This window comes from Orussus abietinus, unplaced genomic scaffold (assembly GCF_000612105.2).
Source record: "Orussus abietinus isolate OABI.00-Male unplaced genomic scaffold, Oabi_2.0 scaffold261, whole genome shotgun sequence".
Classification (NCBI taxonomy): Eukaryota; Metazoa; Arthropoda; class Insecta; order Hymenoptera; family Orussidae; genus Orussus; species Orussus abietinus.
The window spans coordinates 84,940-99,700 of NW_019394411.1; the positions used below are offsets into that span (position 1 = coordinate 84,940).

General features: G+C 48.1%; 2 protein-coding genes across 5 annotated transcripts in view; one reads left to right on the top strand and one right to left on the bottom strand.

The window, feature by feature from the left end:
* LOC105697255 (solute carrier family 12 member 4) overlaps window positions 1–10,585 on the bottom strand; it is a 36,267-nt gene extending 25,682 nt beyond the window's left edge. For both annotated transcript variants that reach the window (XM_012420408.1, XM_012420407.1), the window contains exon 1: window positions 9,267–10,585. In XM_012420408.1, coding sequence (XP_012275831.1) covers window positions 9,267–9,384 — 118 coding nt within the window. In that variant the 5' untranslated portion in view covers window positions 9,385–10,585. The remainder of the gene's footprint in view (window positions 1–9,266) is intronic.
* A 414-nt stretch (window positions 10,586–10,999) lies between these two features.
* LOC105697366 (SET and MYND domain-containing protein 4) lies at window positions 11,000–14,399 on the top strand. Of its 3 annotated transcripts, none has more exons than XM_012420634.1 (11): window positions 11,000–11,213; window positions 11,509–11,740; window positions 11,855–12,038; window positions 12,117–12,441; window positions 12,534–12,783; window positions 12,867–13,228; window positions 13,306–13,379; window positions 13,461–13,573; window positions 13,644–13,938; window positions 13,995–14,151; window positions 14,232–14,399. In XM_012420634.1, exons 1-11 carry the CDS (start codon window positions 11,059–11,061, stop codon window positions 14,371–14,373), a joined length of 2,289 nt encoding a protein of 762 aa, XP_012276057.1. In that variant the 5' UTR covers window positions 11,000–11,058; the 3' UTR covers window positions 14,374–14,399. The 3 variants fall into 3 exon arrangements, with proteins under 3 accessions (XP_012276057.1, XP_012276058.1, XP_012276059.1); XM_012420635.1 differs by having other exon boundaries at window positions 14,010–14,151; XM_012420636.1 differs by lacking the exon at window positions 11,000–11,213 and having other exon boundaries at window positions 11,656–11,748.
* The last annotated feature ends 362 nt before the right edge of the window (window positions 14,400–14,761 follow it).

Sequence of the window (14,761 nt, forward strand, 5' to 3'; positions counted from 1 at the left end):
CTTTATCCACTGCCAAGGAGTACGGACGTTCGCCCAACCGATGCACGCATCCAGGATCTCCCGATACTTGCCTTCGATGATTCGCTCCCTTTTGGCCAAGATGAGAGGAATTGCGCAGTTGGAGCTCATGTCCACGAGTTTCGGGTCCCAGGTCCCTCAGTGGCTGCGAAATATCGAGAGCAGCCCCTGGTCCCGCCCGATGACTGGCTCGAGGAAACTCACGAGTCGCGTGATCTCGATCTACGGCAACCGAGGAATTCAGCGTCGGGGGAAATAAAAAAAAAAGAGAGAACTGGCGATTAGCGCGATCCTCGACAATCTTAGAATTCGACTGCGGAAAGAAGAGAACCGTCGATCTCGATCTGCGTTAATCGCACAGTCGATCGATGAAAAAAAAAAGATGGGAAAAAAGGAAACTCGTGAGTTGCGATCACGATCTACCACAGAATTTAGCGACGAGGAAAAGATAACCGGCGAGAGGAATCGACCGATCTCGAGGAGGTTTTCGAAAGATCCCTCGACGTCCCGCAGACGTCTCACCGACGCCGCGTCGGGCTTTCGACTGGGTTTTCGGTGTCCGCTCTCAGGTTTCGAAAAGCGAGATTATTTCCGTTATCTCCGTCCGCTCGAGCGATCGGTTATCGAGAAGGAATCCCTCGCCCCTCTCCGACTTTCGAATTCGGCTCGTTCTATATACTCAGACAAGCAGATCGCGACTTCTCCGGATGTCTGATTTCTCTACATAGAAATTCACTCTCCCGGGGCGAGAAACGATCGCAGCGCGTCGCGCGAGTTCGCGGCCCGAGTAGGGGAGAGGAACACTGCGGAAGGGAACTTTCGCCAGGGATATATACTCGGTACTTAACGGCTCGAAATCGATCCCCCACGTAAATTGTCGGCTGCGAGGGTCCGCCGAGTCCCCGGATTCATCGATCGGATCGACCGTCAAGTTTTCCCGGTAACCGTTCGCGGATTCCGTTTAGAATGGACGCGCTGCGGCGAATTCGCTTCAAGGTGAGTCTTGGAAACCGAAGATTCCCTTTCCCTGCCGCGAGTCGTCCTTCGCGTCTTTTGACGCATCGACGATCGATCGGAAAATCGAATGCCATGAAAAAACGAGATTCCAGAAAGAATCGCCGGAGGGGTCGAAATTTCCGCTTCTCGTTAACAGAGTTCAAGCCCTTGTCGCTGTAGAATGTATTTCCCGCCAATAACACCACCACGTAACGAAGAAAAGTAATAAACAATATAATCGATTCGGCGGAAAGAATCGCGGCCCTTCCCGAATTGGCTATCACGCCTACTACACGCGCGAAAGAAAATGAAATAAAAATGAAATGGAAACCGCGGAGCGAACAACGACCTGTAATGAATCAGCGCTCGATCAGAAAAGTAAATGCCTAACAAGAAATCCCAATTTTAGAGCGTTTCGCTAAAAAGAGTCCGTCGAAGGCTCATCTCCTCGTGAGTAGGACTCGAGTTCGTGCACCTCTAGGATGTACTTTCCGCCAGCGCGCCCGGGCGCGAAAAATGATGACGGTGTGGAGAGCCGCGACGTTTAACGAATTGGCGATCGATCCGCTAAAAGAAAAGAAAGGTGTCGAAGCTTCCTTCCTTCGTGAGCAGGGCCCGAGTGCGCAAGCACCTCAAGGATGCACTTTCCGCCAGCGACCCCGCGCAGGACGAACTGATAACCGCGACTTCTAACGAATCGGCGATCGATCCGAAAAACGGATACCTAATCAAAAAGCGGAATTCCAGAGCGAATCGCTAGAAGGAGACGCGAGCAAAGCTGGAGCCCTCGGGATGCACTTCCCGCCGCCCCCGGGCGCCGGAAACGCGAACCGCGACCTGAAGTAGGAATTGAGCTCGCGAGTCCGTCGCGACGTCGTTACCTCGATTCGGGCCCGGCAGGGAGCGAGGAGGTTCGGGGCCACGAGAGGTCGCGGGGCTCCGCCCGGGCGGGACGGGCGGTTCAGTGGCGGAGCCGACGGAGGAGGCGAACGGTGGTGTCGATACGACGGGAAGCCGAGGCGCGCCGACTGGCCGGACCGGCCCGGGTACAAGTGGTTCTGCGTGAGCAAAGCCCGAGGGGAGGGAGGGCCAGGGGGTGCCGCCCCACTCACCTGATACCGGCGTGTAGGGGCGCCTCCCCTTATCGGCCGCCGCCGTGCTCGACCTACCCCTGCGACCGTTCGCCGACCTGGCGTCGCGACCTCGGTTCTATCCTGGTGCGCATCCCCATTCCGAAGAGGACCTCCGGGACCGAGTAATCGGTCGCAGGTGTGCGTCGATTTATCGGTACTCTCGAGGGAGGCTCCTCCATCTCGAGGTTCAAAGTTACCACCGCAGGTGGCGACGCCGTCCCCTTGCTCGAAAGTGGTGGCGACGAAAGTGGTGGCGAAGGAAACCGGAAAGGAGGACTCACCCTCGGTACCAGGAGCGGCGCGACCTCGTATCGACCTCGCGTCGTCCACGCCCCTGCGCGTGAGCGCGCTCATCCGAGGAAGCACGCTCGCCCGCGTGAATGCGCTCGCCTGCGTGCACGTAAAAAAAGAAAAACATTTGCGCTTTTATCAGAGGACAGCATTGCCGATGAAGATTTACTCTTGCTGCAGAATAATCGCACGGCCAACGGAAATGTTCGCGATTATATCGAATCGTAGATGTAAACATTGGATAGCTCTCTTTCGAGAAAATACTTGACAAATAAAAAATTAATTTGTTGCAACGGCCCAAAGAATATTTCTGTCACTGCTTAAACGAATGATACAATTTGTTGTCGCTAGAAATGAATATTGCAACATTAAAGAAAATTTTTGTCGTCCCGGTGAACTAATCGTTTTTTCGTTGGCAATTTAACAAAAATGTTTCTGAACTAAAACGTTGTTGACCCGTTTTCAAGTGTTCACGTTTGTTGGGGTAAGTAAAATTTCTTGTTATGACTGCCAATTCTTTTTCTAGGTGTGAGCGCGCTCGCCCGCATGAGCGCGTTCACCTGCGCGGGGTGCGCGCCCGAGGACGCCCGAATTCGTGCGTTGAAGGTTGCCGAAGGTCCGACCTTACAATGTAGACCGTTACCTCCGACCTCCAGTCGACAGGTCTGCACCTAGAATGTAGGCGACGAGAATATACCATAGAACATAATATAGGAGTTCTAATATACCGAGCTTGGAACTCCGGAAAGCCCATTTTCGAGGAAGGTAACGCCGAGTGGAAGCGCGATCGTTAAGTCGCACGGGATCGGCCCCGGTGATTTCGGCCCAAGGTAACGGAGCTAATTTCGAGCGAGCATCGACCGCGGCCCAATGCAGGTGCGCGCAGGGTCGTGGCCGAAGGCGAAGGCGAAGGCGCCCTTCGCACCTGCGAGCGGGGGTGCTGGTGGCGGTGGCGCCGGCGGGGAAATAATTCCTCGGATTAGTCGTTCGATTTTGCGAGATGGCCACCGGGAGAGCGGCGAGCGAACCCGAGCGGGGGCGGGGATGACCGAGCGCGGCCGAACGCCGCCGGGGACGGCCGAGCGCGACCGCCCCGGTCATGGGGGAGGGGGCAAGCAAAGAGGTGCGTCGATACCTCGATGCCTCGATATCTCGCCGGGTGGGGGCGGCGGAGAAGCGGCGCCGTGGATGACGTCATCTTAATCAAGTGTCCACGCGGTGAGGACGGAGTGTCGAATTAAATGATACGGGAAGGAGGCTTTGAGGAGAGAAATCGGATCGACCGCTTCTATCCGGTTTAAATAAAATCTTGTGACACCCTAACCTCAAATCAAATGGCGCGAACTATTATCAGGGAGTTGCGAAGGTCGCTCGCTTACCGACCGAGTAGAAGTCGCAGGGGAAATCGTCCTACCTAAATATTTATGATGCCCCGACGCGCCTCGCCGAGCCCGGAGGTCGGATTACCGCGAGGCCGTGATTTTCTTTCCACCCCCCACTCGTCGCGGACCTCGACGTGACGTCGCGACGCCGCCCCGTGCGCGAATCCGACAGCCGATGAGAAACCTGGCAAAGCACCTTTCAGCGGGAATCGCGCGCGATGGCGACGCAAGGGGACCGAGGCCAGCCCGGTACTCGCTGCTCGAAAAAGTCGCCCTAGCTCTTTGTAAAAAGAATGGGAGACAAAGGATAAACAAAGAAGAAGGAGAAAATTAATAACTCCTAGTTGCAGATATAAATTTTAAGATTCGGTTTATTGGGATCTGTGAGAACTTTCGTCCAAGACCAAGAAAGGTCAATTTCCTCCATGCGTCAATTTTCTTACTTTTCTTGAGATATTCATCTGATCTGCCAAACCACCATTTTTATATCCCGGGTTATAAAAATCCGGGACAAAAGAAGATACATTACTCTCCTCCTCATATCTACATTTAACGATTCGGTTTATCGGGCCCTCTCGAGTCATATCAGCCAGAACTTTCGTCGGAGGCCGGGAAAGGCCGACCTCGTGACGGCTGCCGCGGGTTTATCGTCGTTATCGGGGTATCGTGACGGATCGTCTTGTAATACACAACAGATCCCGGATCCGATATCTCCTCGACGGCTCATCTGCTCGCGACTCGCGCGAGTCGGGGCAACGCGCGATAAGATATTCGCGCGCGAGGAAGTAACGCGGCCGTATCAGGTCGCGCAGGCGCATGACTCTAGTGACTTTTTACATGCGCACGGGAGGCCTCCACCGTGGGAATATCCCTGAAGCCTCGATTCCACCCTCTAAGAAACCATGGAACCCCGAGGCAAAGAATTCAGAAGTCTCCGTTCCCTGAGGAAAAAGTATTCATCGAACCAACGAGATATTTCTCTGAATAGTACCAAAGAAATATTTCGTTGATTCCAGGAATAATTATTTGACTCAATTAAATCGTCACACTTCCGATTAAATGTTGCATCCAATTTATCAGAGTTTATTTGAGTTTAATAATTATTCTTTGAATTAACAGAATGTTTTTTTTTTGTACCGTTCAAAGAAACGTTTCTTTGGTTGGATGACATTATTATTATTATTTTTTTTTTCTTAGTGTAGGAGTGATTCAGCGGGCCTCGGGCACCGAAGTCGGCTGGCTCGTCCAAGCGCTAACAATTATATTATTATTGGCCCAATTACGGCGTTATGGCTCCGTCCCGACGCATAATCGAGCGCCACGAACCGCTTTAACTGGTTCGCCTCGACGGGGGAACGGCCGGACGCGTTTTCGTCCCTTCCTCTCGCGTAATATCGCGCTTAACTTCATCCTATTTAATTACAGGCCGCTCCGCGTCGCCAGTTTCTGCCCCCACGACTCGCTCCTGAAGCGCCATGAGACAGAGAGGGGGAAAAACGGATTAAAAAAATTAAAAACTCGAAACACGGGCTGCTAAAGGACCCGAGGAATGAAATTTCAGGGGATGGATTCTATAACTTGGAACTCGTGAAAGTGCTAAAAACGAACACCTCCCGTGAGTCTGTAACTTTCATTATGTTAAAAATCTGAGATACTTTTGAGTGCCCAGCCTATTCCTAGTAACTGAACATGTGTACAAGCCCGTACAAAGGAAAGATTTCTCAACCCTTCTGCAGATGATGCTACTACGCACAAAATCGGAATTATCGGCTCGTGGCTCGTACGTTCTCAAATTGAGGAAACAAATTATAACAATTTTTTAGTAACACCAATTTAGCCTAAACTTTTAAATAAGGAGTTTCTTTAAATAACTAAGATGTTAAAAAAGAATCAGTGACTGGAATTTTTTAAAGAAATTCGTTTTTTCAACCCTGCTCCGCAGCCAGTGAACATTTTTCATACGACTCTATTCGTCTGCGAAAAAAGTCCGCGTGAACTGGAGAATGAGATCCCTGGTCCTGAGGGTGGGGTTTCGCAAGAGGCGATTTTTCGCCCGGGGGAGGAGCGGCTGGTGGATAGGTCGCCATGTCATTACCAGGAAGTCGGCGAAGACGAGGGAATTAATTGCGGTCGAGGCGAGAAGAGAACCCCGACGGAGTCTGTGGGAAAGATCGGATCGGTCTCGGCAGCGGACCTCGCGTGTCAATTGACGATCGCTTCGGAGCCTCCTCTCGGAAGAGGAGAGGAGACTTTCGAGGTCGCGTGGAAAACGACTCGTGGCGCATCCACGGCCTAGTGTCGGGCCAGCCGACCCTGAAAACGAAAACGGCTCCATTTTTTAGCGGCTATTTTCGCCTTCCCGAGCTCCGCCTTCGGCCGTTTTCCGCGAAACCGCCCCGTGAGGATTCTTCCCCGAGGCCGGGCTATGTTTTGCCCGATTACCCTTTCCACGGGGATGAATAATACAGGGGTATTTGCCTGGGCAACCTCGAGGGCAGGTTTGCCTAGTCGTTTATATTAGGTCGCGGCCGAGTCCCGATATCCCCCTGTCGGAATTTTTCCGATGCGACGAATAATGGAGTCGGCGGCACGTCGAGAGATGTTCGCTCCGACAGTTCGTTCGCTTAACCCTTTGACTAAGGAAAGGCGTCGGACGTTTGGTCCAATGTTGCCTGCACGCATTGATGAATTTCACCCATAAGGGTTCCGTACTCAAAGTGTTAAATCGACGTCGGACCGTCTGCCAATCGTCGATTCATTCTGCGAGGACGTGGTCCCACGTAAATATACAGGGTTTACCGGAGTTCGTTGAAAATGAAATCGAAAAGTCCTCTAGACATTTTTTCCACGATACGCACACCATGAACTCGTTCGAAGCTCGATACTAGATCCTGGGGCGGAATTTTTGCCGGAACAAATAATGGAGGAGCCGCTGGAGGCGCCGACACGTCGAGGGGTGTCTGCTCCGACAGTCCATCCGCTCGCATCGGCGTCAATTCGCCTGTCGATCGTCGTCAATTCATCCCGCGAGAATATAGACCCACGTAAATTTCCAGGGTGCATCGGAATTCGGTGAGAATAAAGTCGAAGAGTCCCGTAGACATTTTTTCCACGATGCATAGACCATGAACTCGTCCGAGCCTTGATACTCGGATGGATATCCCGTCCTGGGTCGGAATTTTTCCAGGACGAATAATGCAGTAGTTCGATTCGAGTGGTTCGTTCGCCAGAGGAGCCGGCACGTCGAGAGGTGTCCGCTCCGACAGTCCCTCCGCTCGCATCGACGTCGATACGCGCGGCGAACGCCAGCGATCCATACGCCGAGGAGGTGTCCCGGTATAGATACTCCCGATACCGGGGCGGATTCCTCGGCGAGGCGCAAAGGTGGCGGCTTTCGCGACCGAATGCCCGATTGGTGTCAAGTGCTCCGCTCCGGCGTAAGGGCTGAATCAAGGTCGCCAATCTGCATAACAATCGATAGCCGAGCTTTGGCAAATCTCAGCCGGGACTCGGCGTTACCGCAAATCGCAGCAGGGCCCTGAATTTTTAGCGACCTGGGTGAAGGGACAGGTACTTCAGCGCGGATGTATTATCGATAGCGCTCCCCGGGGACGCAGGTCGCTAAAAATCCCTCCTGGATTTTTAGCCTCCTCTCGATGAGATTCGCGAGACTCGCTGTTGATAAACATTAATCCCCTCCTGGCAGCGTGCCATATACGAACGGAATGCGTAGACATAATTCCAGCGAGTCGCGATCCGAGGCGCGATGTCGGATTACGATCGTCTTTTATTGACCAGCGATTTATGCGTCCGCTTGCGATTAAACAGCTGATCGAGAGACATCTAGGGAGCGATCTTACGATGCGATCCTCGCCTCCGATTTCCTGTCCTCCGAACGAAATATTCATCCAAGTTTGCGCGCCTCGAAGGCGTGAGAAGACGCATCTGGCGTCGTGATAATTATTTCTCTATGCGTATCCAAGGACGCCTAAGTCCTCGTGACGGTATCGACCGGCATCGCGTGCGACCGTCTATTTTATCGAGATATATAATGGCGAGCTATGTCGACGCGGACGGAAATTCGATAAGGGAGCTCGCAAGTTCAAACTGCACTCGATATTCCGAGCTCCCGAATTCCGAGCTCGCGAGGAGTCAAGGTGAACGATATCGTTAATATTAATTCTCCCTTGGTCTCTGGATTTCGTTGACTCCTCGACGACGTCGGCCTCGCTTCCATCCGTAGGTAAAGGAGATGCTCTCCTTCCGTTCTGGTTCTGGTGAACCTTCCGAGGGCGCCACGTGCCCACCTGGCTGCTAGACAAAGGGAGCTTCACCTATGCGCGACCCTGCGCAGCCGCGACTGCGCCGGGCGACACGTGCCCCCTACCGCTGCATCAGGAAATGCATTCAAAGTATTATGAATCGAGGGGCTATTCACTCGGAAATTGGACGAGACGATGTCCCTCTCCAAGATCCCATTTGTCGTTTCATGACGTTCATTGAGACTCCCGGAACAACGTTCCAGCGAATTCTAGAGGTTTCCAATGATCTCCAATATTCCGCTTGCGGCTTTCGGTGCCGGATGATCCTTCGATGATTTCAAACGCTTCTTAACCAGCCTTATCGCTGATATTAATATCCTTGTCGCTGGTTGCAAACGGTTTCGGCATCTTATATTCTACAGATGATGTTCATCATTTCCACCTGACATCTACGAGATTTTTCATGAATTAATAATCCCTCGTCGAGTATTTGATTGGTGCATAATTAATCCAACATGTTGTTCGTTGTATACCTTGCAGGGTGACGTTATTTGTACACCACCCTAATACCATCTCGCCTGCATCCTTCGTTCGATTCTCTACGTCGACTCCGCTCGTCCTTTCTCTCGCCCCCGCGAACTTCGCACGTCCAAGACTCGAGGAAGGGAAACGAAACAAAAGAGAGGAGACCATACGATGAGCAAACTACCTTCTTTCATCCGAGAATAGACCCTCGGGAGCGGCTCTTTAGCGGGCCGTCGATCCCGCCGATGCGAGTTTTCCTCAAAGGCGTCTCCCGGAGAACTCCTCGAGTATTATTCCAAATCTATAAATACCCCGAGCCTGCCGGACAAGCCACCGATTGCCACACTCGACGGTACCGTCCGCAGGAGTCGCCTGGTGACACTGTCGAGCTGGGAAGAAAATCGATACACGCGATAACGGCGACGCGGCGTTGCGCGTTAACTCTCCCGCTAGTGGGTTTCCAATTCGTTTGACTTAACTCACGGTTAACGCTCCCAAAAGACGTAAATCCCTTTTCCAGCAGCGCTCGGAATATCGGACATCCGGAGACGCCGCCTCGGTTTCTACGATACGAGATGGTTTGATGTTGAGGAAACTCGCTATATAGGAATGATGAAAAAATCTTAATTAGCGGCGGCGTATCTGGGTAGGACACTCACCGTGGTCGAAAAGCGATCTCCTGGACTTGGGTCGATCGTTTTTAGCCGCTACGTCGAGCCCGCTGCAACTATTGCGCGCCGGCGGCTCGGCCGGCGTCACCTTGAACCGCTCCGGCATCCTGTGCACTTCTCGACGTGGGGTCGAGTTTTGACACGAGTCAGTCCACGATTTCCACGCTACCCGGAAAGCGCCCCCTCCCGACCCGGTGGCGCGGATTCAAACAACAATTTCCCGCACTTTCTCGCTCGATCGCGTTCTCCATCCGCGGGGGCGCTGCAGCCCGCGGCCGATGCGGGAACTAGCGAATCCTCGACCCGGCTCTCCGCCGACGCTGCTACGTCTCGGCGATCCACGCGAGTCCACGCTCGCTCGCTGACAAAGGAGGCGAAACCGGCCCGGAAGAGTGCACGCGTATGCGCTTGCTTTTGCGCGTCGCAATTGGGACTTCCAGCACCCTCCGCGGGCCCCGCGCGGGGCGCGCGCCTCCCGAGTCCTCCCGAGTCCTCCCGAGCACGCCCGAACTCTCCCGAATACTCTTGAGCGCGCAACCGAGCTTACACGCCTAGTGTAAACTTGATAAAATGTCAAAATTCACCTACGACCCGGTGAACTTGATACGTACAAGCCTAGTTTATGCTTCCGTCCTAACCCTAGCTAATCATAATTTAATTACTCATCGTGAGGAATTCGAGGCGAGCGTTAAACAGCGATAAGGAGGGGAAAGGCGATAAGGATTAACGCTCTCTATGATTACGCCTCCGGAACCACTTGCAGTAAACAATTAAGTTCGGATTATACTAAAATTAGGAGGGAAGCATAATCCAGTATTAAGCCTCTTTGAATAGGTTGCTCCAATATTTGAGTTAAAGTCCTTAACCGGGGATTACTTAACACGTGAGTAGAGGTAATCCCCCGATTTTGGGTGATTACCTGACAGCAGATAATAATCTTCGGTTAGAGTCTTTCTTGCCGATACGTCACGAGTTTCACTAATCCGAGATTAAATGATCGTGGTTATTCATGGCTGATTGCAACCGGTCCTATGACCTACACTGAACGTCAGACGGCAAATTTTCATTTCCTGTCACGAGGCATTTCCCTAGCGAGCGAAGTCCGAACCGCGGCTTAAAACGTCGGTGGCGTCGACGCTGACATGCCGAGGACTTCTGGTCTTCGACGTTTCATGCCTGGTCGTGATCTCTGCACCAGTCGATCGCTTCGCGCATTCTCTGGAGATGTAGGTGGCGTAATCGTTACTCAATTTCGGGAGATTGTGCCGAATGTATGCACGTGACGTTTGGAACTCGAAGCTGAACGAAGACGCCGGCCGGCGAGCTTGCACGCACAGCGTCCTTCACTGTCGATAGTACCGACGCTCGCCACAAGGAGTCTCCCCTGTGGAGCTTACGTCGAGAATAAAACTCTGTCGGATCATAAAAGCTTCCTTTTTTCGAGACAGCAATTACGATGAGTGGCAGTAAAATACGAAATAAATGCTCGAGTAAGAGCGAGTCCAGTTTCACACGCAAAGTCCTTAAATGACGGATCGAATGTTTCTTGTTGTTTTCATGACGTGTTAAAATGCCTGTTACTATACGCGATGCGACATCTAACCTCACATCAGTCGACCGATCGGCGAGGAGCTTCCACCATTCTCGTCGAGATGGCGCTACGCTCGGTTTCTGCAAATCACATGGAGTGACACAGCGCTCGATATTTTAGTCAGATTTGATTACCGGGAGATAACCTCAAAATTGTGGATTTGGATTCCTGATCCAAGCTGGCTTTAACATGAATGATGGAGACTACGAAATTACGCAGTGGCAAATGCTGCTAGATGTCCTACGATCTAACTACGGAACGAAATGCGCCTTACTCGACATCGCAGCAAGGAAGAAAAGCGAAAAAGATGTTATGTCGTATCTGTTCAAAAAGGCGGATTTTAGGTAGGGATTTATGTAAATAGATATTACGTTACAGGTTCTATGAACTAATAATTAATGTCGCACGCCATGCGAGAGAGGCAGCATTGTAGAAGCGATATTAAAATTATTGTTGGCAGAATAAAACAGCTGAGTAATGAGACTGATTTTATAAGGTCTAACAAGAAGTATAAAATATGCACTCAATTAGTACGAGTGATATACGATCGACACCATTTTTATTACCTCAGAAGTATTTTAAACTTAATTAAATACTATTCAATTAATTCTATTAACAATGCTGCTTTTCTAACGTCAGGCACATCCTCTCTTTGTGGCTCGAGGAACGTCAGAACTCCAACAAAACAAAGTCCACTGAGAAGGCGGAGCACTTGAAAAAAAAGGGCAATGAGGAATTTCAGAAAAAGGATTACCGGTCGAGTATACTCTCGTATACGAATAGTGCTAGATTTGCTCCTTGGAAAAGTAAAATTGCAGCCGTGGCTATTGCTAATCGATCTGCCTCGCTCTTCTATTTAGGCCTTTATGAAGTAAGAGGGTAAAAGCAAAATTCACCCAAATTTTTTAAAACCTTAATATATCTTTCATTTTTTATATGAAATTTCAAATTATGAGAAAATTCAAATTGTGATGTATCTACTCAGGAGTGTTTAAAAGACATAGAGCTGGCTATGGAATTGGAATATCCATTGAATTTACGGCATAAACTTCTCCTGCGTGAAGCTCAGTGTCATTTGAAAGGCAAAAGAAGAAAATTGGCTAAAAAAGCATTAAAGAAAGCTCGTGAAATCATTGCCTCGAGTGAAACTCTATCCCTTTCGAAAAAAGGTATTTTTATACATCCCTTTTTTTAAATATCTAAGGGTAAGCATTATCCTTAAATGTTTTCCCCTTTTAATCTTCAAGATTGCATCGAAAAAGAGATCTCTGTACTATCTTTGGAAGCTTTAGAAATCAATAATTCTTTGGAAGATGAAGTGAGTCCTTTATCCCCCGATGATGAAAAGCCTAAATTTCCTTTTGAAAAAAATCCAAGTTTTCCGTCCGCGTCAGTTGCTTTGGCCCGAAGATACAGTACTGATAGAGGAAGATACGTCACCGCCGAAAGAACTATAAAAAAGGGCGAACATTTATTTGTAGAAGAGCCCTTTGCCTTCGTCTTGTTGGATTCTTCAAAATCCGATGGGATTTGCGGAAATTGTTGCCGGAAATACGGTTACAGACCTATTCCGTTAGTTCTTATGATTATTTCACAAATTACTATTTTTTTTTCACAGTCCATACAGTGAGGATTTAAAACATTTAATAATGTTCTTTTTATAGGTGTATATCATGCCCAGAGGACCTGTATTGTTCCTTAAAATGTTCTAAAGAAGCGTTTCTAAGGTATCACCGCTTCGAATGTCCTGGAAGCCAAATGGGTTTATACCAACAAATCGGTATAGCTCATTTAGCTTTGAGAGTATTACTTACCTGCTCTTTTACTACCGATAAAGAGAAGTTCAACGAGGTGCAATGCTTAGTAACAAACATTAATGACAAACCTCCCGAAGATCTTTTGATGTACGGAATTGTAAGTTTCTATGGTTAACTGCAAGAATTATTTAATTCTGGTCCGAACCTATATAATCATGTTTGTTTTAATATCCTCTGCAGACCTCATTGATGTTAACTTTATATCTCCGTACTTACACTGACTTCTTTACTAATGTCAACTTGAAATTATGCTTCGCTGACAAATTTTCATGTAGTGGTACAAGTGAGGTTGACAAGTTTCAGCATGATGTTATAAATTTTGACGATAATTTCTCGGTCACTGATCAGGAATTGTACGTTAGTACTTTACTCTTGAGGTATATATTACAATTAATTTGTAACGGGCATGCGATTACAAAATTGAATTTAACTGCATTCAGTAATGATACGATAGCTTCAGAAACACAAGAAAGAATTGCTACAGGAATTTACACGTCAGCCAGCATGATGAACCACTCCTGCGACCCGAACATAGTACACAGGTAATTTAAGTGATTGTACCCCATAAAGGAAGAGATTATTTTTGCATAAAAAAAATTTGTTGCGATTTGTATTTCAGTTTTCACGGCAGGTTTTTGATTGTTAAAGCAGCCAGAGATATTTCAGTAGGCGGTGAAGTCTTCAACTGTTATGGTTTGCAAAGATTTCTGTTTAAAAAAAAATATGATGAATTATGATATTAGAATTATTAGAAACTGATCATTTTATTTTCAGGACCTCATTTCAGAAGAATGCCGACTAGTGAGCGGCGGAATCATTTAAAATTACAGTATCACTTTTTATGCAAATGTGAACCTTGTACTGATCCTAAACTTCAGAATTTTTTGGTACGATTTGATTATTTCAGCAATATAATACTCAAAATAGTGATAATTATAATTTCCTTTCTTTTTGAAGGAACTGTTTAAGGCGTTTATATGTCCAAAGTGTAAAGGACCCATTTACAAGATTCAGGAAACCACCTACTGGTGTTTAAATTGTCAAAATAAATACGCCATTGATTACACACGTGATATAAATCATGCAGATGAAATCTTTAGAGCTTCACAAATTTCTATTGAGAGAAGTCAACATTTCGAAGCCCTCGAACAACTGCAAGAATGCTTAAATATAAGAAGAAATATTTTATATCCACTTAATGAAGACATTACAATTACGACAGATACCATTGGGAAAGTTTATGCTATGTTGGGTAAGTTGCTAAGTGTTGTAAAAAAATAATTAAAGGCATACATTAATATATTTTAGGACAATGGCGGAAAGCCATTGAAGTTTTAGATCGCAACATCAAGAGCATTGAAATAAGATTTGGATGCGACAGTATAGAAGTAGCCAACGAATTGAACAAACTAACTGACATTTATATCCAATGTTTGCGTCAAGAAGAGAATATCAAGAAAAAAAAGTACACACTCAAATATTTATAGTTTAATGATTATCATAATTTTTTGAACAGGAAAAGTAATTTTTATTACCACGTTATAGGCATACAATTGGAAAAATTCAGAAACTTCTGGATCGCACTGAAGAAATTATTAGTTCTAGTTATGGGCCATGGCACGAAAGCCTTAAAGATGTAGTAAACAAAAGATTGGAATTATATGCTGCACAGGAAGAACTGAAATGAGGAAATACAAAATTAAACATACTAAATATATGAAAAAGTTATTTTATAGTTCCCAAACACCTAGATAATCCAATAATCATTTCAATTTTTTGGAGTAGCTTGTAAATAGAGTTGGATAAGTGAAGTATCCTCGGTAATTTACGTAGATTTTTACAGTAAATTACTAGATATTTTACATTATAAGATTTGTATGCGATGTAAATATTGTAGACGTCGCTTCAAAGGACCTCCCCATTGGTGTCGCCTCGGGGCTCGGCTCGGCTCAGCGGGCTCTGCTCCAGAGATGAGTTGGGAGATTGCTTACGGGCAGGATCGTGCGATCGCATCCTGTGCTGCCCTCTGGTTTCGTACGTTAGCTTCCACCGTTTTTTGCCCCCAAGGGTGGCGC